A 14,256-nucleotide genomic window follows, 5' to 3' on the forward strand; every position below is an offset into this window, starting at 1 on the left:
TGAAAAGACGAGTCTTTAATGATCGGACGATTATAAAAACGTGCAAAGACCGCCGAAGATTTACTCCATCCGGCGGTACGCCGAATTTCATCCAAATTAAGACCCTTATCTGCCGCAAAAGATGTGGAAGCATGTCGAGTAGAGTGCGCCGAAAAAATCGAAATATCGATTCCCGCTGCTCCCAGCTCTGTTTTAACCCAACGACTTAACGTTTGGGAGGAAACTGAATTATGTGGCGAACGAATAGAAATAAAAAATGAAACGCAATCCTTATGACGAAGATCCTGAGTAAGCTTAAGATAAAAATTTACCAAAGAAAAAACACAAAGCTCCGGTTTGCCTAAAAAAGGCTTAAAAATAAGTAGAGGTTGGTATCTTCCAACACCCGAGGTCTTAAGTCTAGCCGGAATTTTAATAACTAACGAATCAGAAAAGAAAATGTTAGAAAGCTGTATGGCTGCTAAAGTCTGCATACGTTGGGCGGTTGTGAGTGCCAGAAGAGTTATGAGTTTTCTAGAAATGATCTCAAGAGAAAGAGACTCATGAGGGTACAAAGTGGCTAAATGAGAAATCACTGGGGAAGGATCCCAAATAAAATTATAACGTGGGCGTTGAGGTTTCAGTACCGCAACTCCCTTGAAAAATCTCTTTACCAAAGGGTGAGATCCTATTTCGCCTGCAGAAAGAAGAGAAATGGCCGCGCGATACGTATTCAGAGTAGAATAAGAACCGATATTCAAAAAAGAAGAAGATAAAAATTCAAGAAAAAAGGAAATTGGTGGAGAAAAGCAGTTAATCTGTTTCTCTTTACAAAAATACCACCACAACTTGAGAGGTTTAGCATATTGCGCGAAAGTAGAAATAGAAAGGGAAGCGAGCGTAGCGTCCATCGCCGAAGCCGGAGTTCCTCTGTCTAAAAATGCTTGGCGGATAACTTCGCGGCTACCAGGGAAATCCTGTTCCAAGCTGGGTGAACCTCTCTGAAAGGAGATGACAGTAAGTTAGTATCGGGGTCAAAACGAATAGGTTGATCTCTGATAAGTCGATTAAACAGGGGGAACCACGGCTGAGCCGGCCACCAGGGTACGACTACGATTCCCTCTGCCTTATCAGTGATGATCTTTCGTAAAACTCTTAGAATCAGAATAAACGGAGGGAATGCATAAAAGAAAAAACTACCCCAGTTTAAAGAAAAAGCATCAACCGCGTATGCCAGAGGATCTGGGAGCCATGAAACAAAGCGAGGACATTTTGCATTAATTGACGTGGCAAAAAGGTCAATATCAAAAGGACCAAAGAAAGCCTCAATACTGTAAAAAGATTCCGAATTCAGTGACCACTCAGTTTCCTCAGAAACTACACGCGACTCGGCATCTGCTTCCGTATTCTGAGCGGAAGGGATGTAAGAAGCGCAGATGAAAAGTTCTCGCTCAGCACACCATTCCCAGATTCTCCGGGCAAGACTTGATAGGAGAGGGAATTTAATCGATCCCATACGGTTGATGTATGAAAGAGCCGTAGAATTATCTACTCTTAATAAAATGTTGCATTGTTTTAAATGAGAAGTAAAAGATCTTAAGGCATGAAAAACAGCCAGAAGCTCTAAATAATTGATGTGATTCTGTTTGTCCTCTGGAGACCAAAAACCGTGAGTCTTCTCTGAGCCACAAACAGCACCCCAACCTGATAGAGAAGCATCTGTAAAGATCTCGAGCTTAAAAAACTCTGATCTAATAAAGTTACATTGTGAAGGGTTCTCGAAAACAGCCTTCCACCATAAAAGATCCTTATTAATAGAAACCGGAAGAGACATTCGCGAATCAAAATCTTCGTCCGCTGATAAGAGAGCTAAAAATTTTTCTCTTTCCAAAAGTTTCGTATGCAACATTCCATATAATACGGCTGGGCAGACGGAAATTAAAGAACCAATATAACTAGCAAAAAATCGGATTTTACAAGACTTTCTACTTAATAAGTCAAGAGTCTTTCGTAGAAGTTTAACTCTCTTGTCTTGAGGAATGGAAATGGAGAAAAATTCCGTATCAAAAATAAAGCCCAAAAACCGACAAGATTTTGATGGAGTAAAAACACTTTTAGATTCGTTAACTACAAAACCTAAAGAAGCTAAAAGGCTTTGTGTCGCAGAGATATTTTCTAAACATTGCTTATAGGAAGAACCTATAAGAAGAAAATCGTCTAGATATGCAACAGAGAGGAAACCCTTCTCTCTGAGAGAAAAAAGGACTGGTTTTAAAATCTTTGTAAAGATGTAAGGCGCCGATGCCAAACCGAATGGTAGAACTCTGAATTGAAAAAGACGTCCTTGGAAACGAAAACGTAGAAATCTTCTGTCGTCTCGGTGAATCGGAACAAGTAGGTACGCATCCTCAAGATCAATAGATGCAAGAAAATCATTAGGAGAAAGAAGGTGGATAACAGTCTTCCAATTTTCCAACTTAAAATGTGGAGCGAAGATAAATTTATTAAGACGTTTTAAATTTAAAATAAATCTCCAGCCTCCTGATGATTTTTCAATAATAAAAAATGAAGACAGAAATTGGCCTTCACAATCTGAAACGAGCTCTATTGCTCCTTTATTACTGAGCCTGATAATTTCTTGATAACAAAAAACTTCTTCCGTCTTAGAAAGACGAATCGAGGGCTCAGAGATTTGAAGAGGCGGAAAACTCTTAAAAGGAAGCCTATAGCCGGAAATGGACTCCAAAATCACTGGATCCGAAGTAATCCGTTTCCAATTGGAAAGGAAAAAAGATAATCTGCCGGCAACATTTACCTGCTCAGTGACTAACGTCTCCTCGAGCGAGATCTGGGGCGGTGAAAAGATCGGTGACCGCTGCTCGACGCCCCTGTTCTCGCAGTCACTTGTCTCAATTTCGAAACAGGGGCGCGGGAGTTTCCCGACCTTGGAAGAGTAGTCTGCGACGATTGCTTGAAAGGCTGTTGCAGCTTCTTAGGAACTATCAAAGGAGTCCTGATAATATCCTTCGAAGATCTTTCCATAGTCGTAGCCTTCTTCATTTCGTCTCCAAAAGAAGAACCGAAAAGTAGAACATCGGCTGGTAAGGCGTCTGCAGTATTTTTTGCGAGTTGATTAAGAGCTGGCTTAATCTGAGCTCTCCTAGACAAGGAAAGGCGATAAAAGAGATCTGCTAAGATCAAAGCCCCATCGTTAACTTTCGCTACAGCTGAACGTGCCTCCGGAGCCAGCAAATGTTGTATATCAGGACTAAGGAAATCGGAAATGGCTTCACCAAAAGCGCAAAGAGCAAAGCCTACTTGATCTTGATCTCTGGCGTTAAAATCATCTCTCTTAACAATAGAATTACTTTTCAGGGCCGATCTACATTCCGGATTTAACTTGGGGGCCTTTAGAAAAGCAACCGCTTCCGAAAGAGAATATTTCTTCAACAAGGAGTCTCGACGTTCTGCTTCCAAGCCGTTGCGGGTGAGATGTTGCCACTTTGACACAACCAGATCGTGCCAAGGTCTCGCCTCTATCCCCTCAAGATCGGAGCCGAAAAGTTCCTGAGTCAGAGCATCCGCAGAATTCTCCTCAATTGCAGAGGTCACAGGCAGATCTGTCAACATGACCGGAGGAGAAGTAGGAGACGTCGCGTCCTCACTACCTACCGGATCTGCAAAGCAGGAAGAGATATTCCGAAAAATCGAAAAAAGGCTGTGTCGACTCGTCGTCTGTATTATACAAATACAGAACTAGAAAGATCGTACACACCTGAAAAATGTGGATCTATTGGCCCTTCCTGACTCGCAGGCGCTGCCAAAGATTCACTTGGCCCTTCCTGACACGCAGGCGCTGCCAAAGAATACTCGATATCAAAGGCAGGACGGGGCTCCACAGCACCCTCTTCGATAACCGAGATCTCTGATGCAAGTTCTATATCTGATCCCTGATCAAGACGAACTTTAAAGGAGGATTCCGACATGTATGCAGGGAAAGAATGAGAATCGCTAACCTCTCTATGTTTCATCAAGGAGATTAAGCGTAACACCTTTTCTTCGAGGGCCGCGAGACGGTCTCCGGAGGAAGACCTCCTTCTCTTTCTTGATTTATGAGACGATTTACCCATATCAAAAAACGAAATATGAATAAAATTAGAAAAATAATTCACACGACTGAAAAAGTCTGTTAAGGAATCGCACAACAGGAAAACAATGAAATTCAGTATCTATGTTCGCGCGGCATAGAGCGCGAGATGACGATCGAAGCTTTTTGAGCTTTGAATTTGCCTGTTGAGGATAACGCGACGGATCGCTACTACATATCCATCCGGACGAGACGTTGCATAATTTACCTATTTCATTTATCCAGTTGTTCTTTAATTTTTGATTATATAAATTTTAAGAGCGGATCGAGAAGTACGAAACCTTTTAAAGAAGTGAAAAATAATACGCTGGGTGTGTGAGTAGTAGGAAGAGTATAGCGAAAGTTTCTTCACGCAAATTAAATATTAACTCTTATACATTTTTTATACCTTATATCAGGTGTAATTACGCGGGAGCGTATAGCTTTCATCGAGTTAAATTTATTCTTATTATAAAATCAAGTATGCGGTACCTTTCGACGAACAATTTACGGGAAAATATTTCGTCACTTGAGCGTCTTATATATTTTTCGAGGTTCGCGCGTTCAGCTTTTCGTATTTCTCTTGCACCAAAGTGCGTCGTACTTTTTAAGTAGCTACGACGTCCCATATTTTGCGCGTGTGTATCTGTAGAAAATATAGTCGCGACAACTTTGTGCGACATCATTTTTAGAACGTTATATTGTCAATTCCGCATGCGACGGTAAATATCATGCTACGAACTATACGATTGAAATTTTTATATTTCTCTTTCTCTATAATCTCTCTTTTCTCTTCATTATTAACACATTTTTATTTTACTGAAATTATTAAAGAATATAGAAATAAAAGAGTAATCGCAGCATAAAATAGAAAATAATATAGCGTTTACATCATCATTTATATTAAGTTTCAAAACGTGTAAGAGAGAGAGAGAGAGAGAGAGAGAGAGAGAGGGAGTAAATTTCTCGAGGGATAAATCGCAACGCAAAGTTTGTTCAGCCAGAACCTTCGCCGAGAAAACTAATACCAACCCTCTTTAGATATTTGATACTAGAAGCCTTGTCACACCGGTTCTTCTCAGTATCGTAGAGACGCGTACTTCGGCCATTCTTAGCCTCCGCTATCCGATCGAAGCATCGATCAGGTATCGTATTCGATGTTACGCGAACCGGCCACGTGGCTATTTCCTTCCGGTATTATATAGCCGCGAAAAGTGAAAGCAGCATTGCAAGAAGCATGGTCAATAGTATCTATAGCCATATAATTATCTACAATCAACTAATATTACTGCAATAAATTGTTCCTTTTACCACAATATCAAGCAGGTAGTACAAAAAATGTATTTTAAATTTTATAATCTTCATCCATGAATATTTTGACAATTCGTATCCTGGGGATTAACAGTCTGTCAAGATAAAATCCACATTTCGGTATTTTTATTATAAAAAAAATCAACTTCAAAGAATTAAGAGATGAAGTTTACGCAGGAATGACTCTTACGTTACACAATTTGAGTAATGCAGCGTAAAAAATGCGATTACAATATTTAAGTTCAATTTTAAAAATCCATCTGCTTCGATCGTTATCTGATCGGCCGCCTTTTTCGCGCACACTTCGCTTCACAAAATCGCTCGCGTATGAAATATCGGAAGTTCAAATATTATCGCGAAAAATTGACGGCGCCGTTAAAACTTCCGAAGTTCGTGAAGTTCTCGGAGCCGGTACGACTTCGGTGCTTCTCGCGCGATTAAACCCGTGCGGTAGGTGCCAACGCCATCGTCGTCGTCGTCGTCGTCGTCTTCGTCGTCTTCGTCGTTCTCTCTCCTCGCGTCGTACGTCACGATTCGACCGAATCTCGTCCATCTTTCTCTGCCCCCGGCACCTGTTTCTTTCAACTCATTCCTTGGGAACTCGACGAAATTAGCCGGATTACCGCGGACGTGGGACGGCCTCGAACTCTCTTCGGAGACAGACGGAGATGACGGGCTCACGAAAAAAAGAGTGCGGAAAAGAGCGAACTGATGGAGCAGCGAGAGGGGAAAGAATACGGTATAAGAGTTATATAGGCGGGCAGGAGGGGGGGAGGGGGAGATGCAGAAGAGGAGAGCGAGAAGTGCAAGAAGCGTGACCCGCGCGTAGCAGCGGGAACGAAGAGGTACCTTCGAAACAGGTGCAAAATCCGTTCGGCAAGGGTGATTCTTGCGAGCCTGAACACCGAGGTTAATGATTTATTTTTATGGCCAAAAGACGACGATTGTGTTCTCCCCGTTCATTCCCTCGGTTCTGCACATCGTGGCGGGTGATGATTCGATTTTCCTTTATTAGCCGCGGCGCCGCACCGTTAGAAATTAATTTCAAATATTGTATTAAGATATCGTCAAGTATTCACATGGCGCATACAGATATAATTAAGATGATAATTGGTTGCTCATTGGATTATATTATTATAGTTATCATAATAGCAAGTACTTGAGCGTTCAAATTAACACAATAATATCGAATACGTTTATGACAATAATGTTTCTCATAGTGCTTAATGTTCCTAAATTATCCTTGCAATATTAATATGACTTATACATCCAATTTTAATTAATTGGGTTTTGATCATTCTGTAGGCCATTTTTGTTCAAGTAAGAGATGTTCATTCATAATATGTTATTTTATTTCCCTTCATTTAAATAAGTCAATAACCTAATTTGTATGAGTAAAATATATTTATAGATAAGTAAATTAAGACATTTTTGTACAATTTTTTGAATACCTTCTCTGAAAAAGAATCGAAAAAATTTTTTAAAAGCCGGGTCATGTTTAAATTTTGAAAAGCCAGAAGTTAAATTTATAGCCAAATTTATTTTTCAGTTAATGTCGCTGATAATTTAAAAATGCTAATTAAAAGATAATAGAAAAAGGCGAGTTAATAAAGTTTTTGATAAAAATTTTCAAGAGAAAATTCAATACAGATGCAATAAAAATACAGTTCCAACTGTGAGAAGATTAAAGTCTCGGCGAACGAGAGCACCGGGTGGCTCGTAGGCGACAAGAGGAGGGCCGACGACGCGAAGGTAAACGGGTGTGCTGTGTCGATCCCCCGAGTTTGGGCATCGATCGTGGACGCCACTCCACGCCGCGACAGCCGTTCCGCTGGATGAAGTCGTTCGGCAAGACCGGCCGGGCGTTAAAATTACCTATCGCGGTAACCTGAGCGAGACGGGGTCGATCTCGCGGCGTGGCGACCGGGAGGAGGCCGGAGCGATCAGGAATAAAAACGCGAGGAGAGTAGAAAGAGGGGCGTTCGGTGCGGCAAAAGAGAGAAAGAGAGAGGAAGAGAGAGAGGCCGATCGCCAGGAGGGAGGATGGGATAATGCGTTGCCGATTTCGCGATGACGCCGAGGGAAAAAGGAGTGCGAGGGACGGCAGCGGCGGCGGCGGTGGCGGCGGCGGTAGGACGATCTCGGGAGAGGAGGACGACGATGGGTAACGACGCCGATGAGGGAAAAGAAAATAGAGAGAATCGACCGCGCGGACGCGCGGAGCGGATCTTTCAAAGAGGCAATTTCGTAATTACGAGAGAGAAACGGGCTCCGTGGGGCGACCCGCCGGCCGGAACGAGATCGTATCGCGTTTTTCTTCTTTGACTGCGCGCGGAGTCGACCGCGCGCGGGGGCATAACCCTTCCACGATAAGGATCTCGAGGTGAGGCCGCGTTGTATATATATTTCGTACATGCACTCTTTTCCCCTTTCGGGCTACCTTAAATGCCGGTCGTTTAAGCGCTAAAAGCACCATCGGGACGCAGTACGGCTCTCTCTTCCACGACAAATGCCGCGTATCGACGCCGTGAGACTCAAGTGTTGTAACGTAACCTGTGAATTTTTCTGTCCTCACGCAATTTCGTTTTTTACATAGTTCAAATTTTTATTAATATACAATAAAATTGCAGAATTATATCATAAATATAAAATATTTTCTTATTGTTAATTAGATTTTACTCTTGGAAAATTTCTGGTAAAGAAAAATCAAAGAATGTGTCTCTAAAATATTTTCTGAAGGTCTCAAAAATATTTAATAAATATTAAGCACTCTCCGTCCTTCATACGTGATTTCTACTGAAATTATCGTGCCTATCCTATGGCCATTATTTCTCGCCGTGCCTGAACTTAAAGTAGTGAGATTGAAGATATAAGTGACAAGAATTCGACTGTGAGTAATTAGGCCACTACGCTGCGGCAAGATTAAATCGCGATAAAAGCAATGCGGCCTTGGGAACTCACGATCGCAGGAAGTATAAAGTATGAGATTCAAATATCAAAAAGTGTTCGTACACCGGAACAGCCATAAAAACAGACTACCGCGTGTTTAACGACCTACCGTGATGCCGGCCGCGATACCGCATTACATAAAGTAAACTTCGAAAAACAGCGGCAGTTGTGCGTCCGCGTTATGTAGCGGTTTTTCATCTCCGCATTTAAAAAGAACCGGGCCAACCCGCTGCTGTCGCGTTCCGCATAACGTTACGCTCATGACCGGGATTGTATCGTAAATTAACGAGAAAAGAATTAATGCATCAATCGAAAATTAATTTGTCATACTTCTAAACGGTTCCACGCGAGATAATTCCAGATATATCACAAACGAAGAAATAATATGATAAAAATTCTTGCAACTTTCAGCCAGCGCTTTTCACAGTCAAAAAAAGATCCCCCTTGTTTCATAACTCGACAATCATTAAAGATTTAGATTGGAGCAAATTCACGAGGCAGCTACTGGGAGCTGTTCAAGAGAATCGCTATACGCTTTTCATGCGATGGAACTTTCGAACAATTAAACTTACATATGATAATCGCTAAAATTTCCTTATGGGATACTCAAGTATTTTCCGGTAAACGGGCATACGAGCGTGTTGAGCGAATTCGTAGTTGGCCGCGGGAGGTGGAGAGAAGGCACCCGTGGGAACTAATCACGAGTACGCTGGGCTACAGACTCGCGTAACGTCTCTTGGACGCCGTCTATGGTGCCGAATAGTCGGGAGATACTCACGTGCGATAGTTACCGGAAGTTTCCTCGTCGAACAGTAATCGTAACGATCGAATGCATGCAACGAAAGGACGACTCTCGGCGAAGGGAAGGGGATGGGATGGGGGAGCTACCCGCGTATGGATCCAAGATATCTCTAGCCAAGCCGCAAAGTCGTTTGCCAACCAAGTTTCGGCTGCACATACACCGCAACGTGCGCGCAGCTACTTCCCAGACCACGTGGTGACCACGTAGCATCCATGCCGCTACATTGCACAGCTATACGTTAAGGGAAACATATACAGCTTGCATTTAGTTTATTAGTAGACGATCTTTTCGAAAGAAAAAAAAATCCTAACCGAAATTGAGTAAATGCTTATGAGCACTAGTGATAAAATCAATTTTTCTCTTTCTCTCCCTAGCTCTTCTTTTTTTTCTTTCTCTTCTGAACTTGCGAACTTGACATATCCTTCAAACATTAAAATACTTAAATTTAACAGTTAATTCTTCAAGATATTCTTTCCACAAAAGTTGATAATAATGTTACGGTTAATTGTAAGTGCTATAGATATGAGATCCGGTTCGTAGATTTCGCGCAATTCCCCTGAAAATTGCCGGGGTAAAGATTAAACGCACAATGCCGGGAAATTGATTTTCCTTGGAAAATATCGAGTCGCCGCGAATTACACGGTCAAGGATGAGCAACCGTGGATGAAGTTATTACAGGCAGTTCTCAGCTGCGGGTACGGCTGATCAAGCAGCCCGAAACGAGGCAAAGATCGACGCAAGAAACACAAGAGGCAATGACGGCTCGCTCTCGGACCGCTCGTAAATTTCTCGAACCGAGAAATTTCATCGTCCACGCGGCAGCATAGAGCACACACACATACATACATACATATACAAACACACAAACACACACACACACATACACACGCGCGGAATGGTACAAACTCTCATAATAAGGGCAATCGTGCAGAGGGCAGGGAACCGAAACGGCGACGAGAGGGACAGAAGAAATTAGGAAAGAAGAAAAGAGCAAAGCGGAATCCGACCACCCGGTCGCGGTTCTTCCCGAACGAACTGCAGACACGAAATCGCCAATGTCCAACCGCGCATTATAAAACCGTAAACTATCGTTGATCATTACATCTTAAGAAGACTGCAAGAGAAAACGGGATTAAGGTAGGTATATCAAAATGTAGATATTGAGAAATTAAGTATTGCAGTGTGATTTTTCTTAATATTCGTCAAAATTTTAATGGCTAATAAACGTTTTCCTTTGAGAGTTTTAGAATTTGACTTTTTTATATATTTTAAAATTTAAAAAGGTAGTTACTTTGTAAGTATCTATTTTCACATTTGAAACTACATGCGCAACACGAAAGTTGAAATAAAAAGAGAAAAATTTTCACCTCCGAGCACAAAAGAAAATTAAATTATTAGCTGTTAAGCGCAACGTGTATACATGCGGAATTTTATTGTCTCGATTCTGTGACGCGTATGACATCGTTAAACGTGAATACTGCAAAGCACTGCGGCGAGCCCACAAGACGGGAAAATTACATTTTCCCGAATATGAATGTGGCTTTTGCGTTCGAGTCCGGCGAAAAAAGTATAAATGCAGATAAAATTTGATTTCCAGTCGGGAAGCGGGCGAAGCGAGTGCATTTAAATATTGATTCGGTTCAACGAATACAGACCCGAACATGAATTCGTCGCGTCAAGTATAAAAATTTTTTTTCCCATGCCGGAGAAAATTATCATAACATATATCCGCCAACAGATTATTTTTATTTACATTTTCATATATATGGTAAAATCAATTGAATCAATTGAATCTATTCTCATTCTATTCTTTCGACTACTCTATATCCTGCATTTTAAATTGCATCGGCATTGATTGTTGCAAACGTCAATTTCAAGGAAAAAAAATCGTCTGCGTAAAAATTACATTTAATGTTGCGACTCATAAAATCTTTTATTTGTATAAAAAGACAGAGAGAGAGAGAGAGAGAGAGAGAGAGAAAGGAAGGAATTTAAATTTCCTTCATTCTTCATTATATTTTCCGTGTATGGGAAAGAAGTAAGGATAGCTTTTTCGCAATCCTTCGCATTGCGTTTGGAAAAGATTCGCCTGTCAAGTTCTCCGCTTATATCGCCCGTCATTTAACGTCGACGATGAAAAGGATTTTCGAACACAACAGCCGCGGCGCGGCGGCCGTCAGAAAAATACAAGCCCTCGCAATCCTCGGCTCGACGACGCGAGTCTGCAAAACTCGAGAGACTGCAAAACCGCGAAGAGATCAAGGACCGAGAGAGAGAGAGAGAGAGAGAGAGAGAGGGGGGGGGAGAAGGGGGGGAGAGAAAGAGAGAAGGAAGAGGAGCCGCGATTCGCGCGTCCCAAATCACTCTCGTATCCTCCGCAATCAGTGTCGAGGAAGAAAGTCGAGACGCGTTTGAGAACCGTCGTCCTAAACAATGGTGAGAACTACGCTGATTGCGGGACGCCGAGTAACACGGCGAGGGGGGAAGGGGGGGGGAGGGCGGCGGCGGCTTTCGAGAATGGAAACGTCTCGGAGCACGACCATCGGGAATCATCCTGGCACCACCTGTGCGAACTACTTTGCGAAACAATTTCTCGCCGATAGTCGCCGCCGCCGCTGCGAGAGTCGTTCGACCGTTACGATACTGGTTCGATCGGGTCGTTACAGTGTCGCGGGACAATGCCTGCCCATTCAGACCTCAGTGTCGGATGTCGCGACACGTTAGGCGGGACGTCCGTGTCCCGTGACCACACGGGGGTTTTGCTCATCCAGCTGTTCGCCCTGGACGGGGACCGCTGCTGGAGCAGATTGGCCGCTCCCGCCGGAACTTCTTTCCCGGCGAACGTGCGAACGTGCAACTTCGCGAAAGTTCGGGAGGTATGTACCTATCAATCCTATTATGCAATATGTATTACGTATCAGGTATGTAAATGTCAAGATGTGACTTGCCCTATGGGAGGGGGCACCAAGCTTAGAAAAGGCGATAGCAAATACTGACGGCGTTTCTCACGCGTGACAACTATTCAGTTAGCCGTTCGTCTAACCAGCCAAGACTATTACTGACTATAAAACAAAAGTTGCAAAATCAGTTTCGTTATATTCTAATGTTAGTTTACGGTATAATCGTTTTTAATTTTCTGGTCGTAATATAGGAGAAAAATTCTTTTTTATTATACTTGTTATAAGTGATAAAGATAGCAATATCCAAAGTATTAACTGATCACAAACATATATAACATGTAAAAAAAATCAGAACCTTTTTATAAAAGCACATAATAATTGTCTTGAAAAAAAAACCTTTAATAATTTTTTTGTAACAGTCGCGAGGTTCTCTGGAGAAATGCGCCACTTGAAAATCGCAGGACAGGATTTATTACGCGGCGTTGCGTCGTAAGGGTGGCATGCGAAGCTGCATGACAAAAATTGTGATTGTTACTAGGCGCCCGCGGCTGTCGGCGAGCTAAATTAACGACAAAGGCGGAAATAAAGCGGGAAAGGTAAACGACGTGGAAAGTAATTAGTCGTAAGCACCGAAGTTATTATCACGCAGAGCACACCGCGCAGAGAGAGATCACTTTGGCGTTCCTATGCGTACTGCAGTTCTCAGTGAAGGAATAATTCATTAGGCGTATAATTATCACGATCGTACCCGGTGCTCTATCGCGTTTTTAAGAATGAAATGAAGATCGGAAACTTACGACGAGTAATTCGCGTCCATTTGCAGCAATGCAGAATCGCATAATAAAAAGAAACGAAGAAACATTTGAGAAAAGTGGATTAATTGCGATTACGATTTTCTTTCTTTCAATAAAATAAATCTTTTTCACATCTCTCCCTATTTCTTATAATACTTATTTAATTAGAGAAAATCAAATCAGCATTATTTCCGATTAATTTGTGAAGAAGTAGATCCGACTGGCAGGAATTGAGAACACGCTGTTACGTCGGTCATAATTAGCGCGGCGAAAATAAACGAGGGAAGAAAGGTGTCCTTTTGGCGCGACAAACGAGATGCAATTAACCGAGGCAGCATCGCGGGACGGCCGCTCGTTGTCGGATCGGCCGATCGTGGATGCGCGATTAGGGGATAAGAGCGGCGCACCTTGAGCTGCTCGTTGTAATTACGCCTGTCACGAGCTGACGTTATGCCGCCGCTGCCACCGTCGCCGCGCGCCGAGAGAAAGATTTCGCGTTGTCGCGACTGTTTCATTAGAAGAGAGATAGAGAATGCATGAGGTTTGTCGCAACATCTGCCATCATCCCGGACCTTGAGTATCGCGCACACCGCGCGCGATATTCCGGTACAAGGTGACTCCATTAGAATACGATTACATACGTATAAGTGCGGGATACGCCTATCCTAGGAAGCTGTCTTGAGAGATGATTAATTCCATCGGGAGGAGAATAAATTTTCATCGCGCGCAGTTCATAGTACAGAGCTTAAGATTCCATTGTGCTTTAATTGGCTAGAAACGTGCACATTTTCTATACTCACTATTAGAAATAGACTCTTAGTTGCTATATACAGTAAGATCATCTTTATTGTATACGTAAATAAGCACAACTTTTTTATTGGTACTTTTAGTCTGTCGAAAAAAAAAAAACAGCTATTGATGTGTATAAATCCTATTTATATAATTTCTCATTATAAATATCGCTACTCACCAGAAGTAACGATATTTACGGATTAAGTAGTTAAAGTAGATAAAGAGTAGCCGCTTCACAATTCTTAGTCAACTACGAATGCAATTTTCGCCGTGTCAGTCCCGCGGTGCGAGGACGAAAGATAATGCGTCGAGGAAACGAAGAAGAAGGTGGGAAGGAAGGACAAGCTGGGACGATAGGAGACGAAAGCACGGAGAGGAAGAGAAAGAGCGGGAGGAGGAGGAGGAGGAGGGGGAGGAGGAGGAGAAGAAGGCGCACGCAAGTTTCGCAGGCTGTAATTACCGATATCGGCAGCGCGATCGTTGGCGCAACGAAGGCGCACGGTCCCGAAGCGAGCTAGGATGAACGACGGAAGGGAACGGCTGCGAGGACAGAGGAGAGATGGCGAACGAGAGGAAGAGAGAAAGACAGTCGGGCGGGGTCAA

The 14,256-nt window shown here is 42.7% G+C and overlaps 2 protein-coding genes across 4 annotated transcripts in view; both read right to left on the reverse strand.

The window, feature by feature from the left end:
- The window catches only part of LOC105452206 (protein rhomboid), a 374,736-nt gene that overhangs the window by 269,049 nt on the left and 91,431 nt on the right, over window positions 1-14,256 (reverse strand). The gene's annotated exons all lie outside the window — the stretch shown is intronic.
- On the reverse strand, window positions 894-4,299 carry LOC105452203. 3 transcript variants are annotated; one of them, XM_011693110.1, is made up of 3 exons: window positions 3,755-4,221; window positions 2,795-3,656; window positions 894-980 (listed from the first exon to the last, which is right to left on the reverse strand). In XM_011693110.1, the coding sequence occupies exons 1-2, from the start codon at window positions 4,107-4,109 to the stop codon at window positions 2,806-2,808; spliced, it is 1,206 nt and encodes a 401-aa protein (XP_011691412.1). In that variant the 5' UTR covers window positions 4,110-4,221; the 3' UTR covers window positions 894-980; window positions 2,795-2,805. The 3 variants fall into 3 exon arrangements, with proteins under 3 accessions (XP_011691412.1, XP_011691413.1, XP_011691411.1); XM_011693111.1 differs by lacking the exon at window positions 894-980 and having other exon boundaries at window positions 2,558-3,656; window positions 3,755-3,929; window positions 3,996-4,299; XM_011693109.1 differs by lacking the exon at window positions 894-980 and having other exon boundaries at window positions 2,558-3,656; window positions 3,755-4,299.

The sequence above is a fragment of the Wasmannia auropunctata genome, unplaced genomic scaffold (assembly GCF_000956235.1).
Source record: "Wasmannia auropunctata unplaced genomic scaffold, wasmannia.A_1.0 LD336036.1, whole genome shotgun sequence".
Lineage (NCBI taxonomy): Eukaryota > Metazoa > Arthropoda > Insecta > Hymenoptera > Formicidae > Wasmannia > Wasmannia auropunctata.

Bases quoted from the DNA above. Each gene is read 5' to 3' on its own strand.
- LOC105452203 (XM_011693110.1), bottom strand. From the start codon at position 4,109: ATGGGTAAATCGTCTCATAAATCAAGAAAGAGAAGGAGGTCTTCCTCC. The intron at 3,657-3,754 runs GTGTGTACGATC...CCTGCTTTGCAG, and splicing joins AATAGATCCACATTTTTCAG to ATCCGGTAGGTAGTGAGGAC.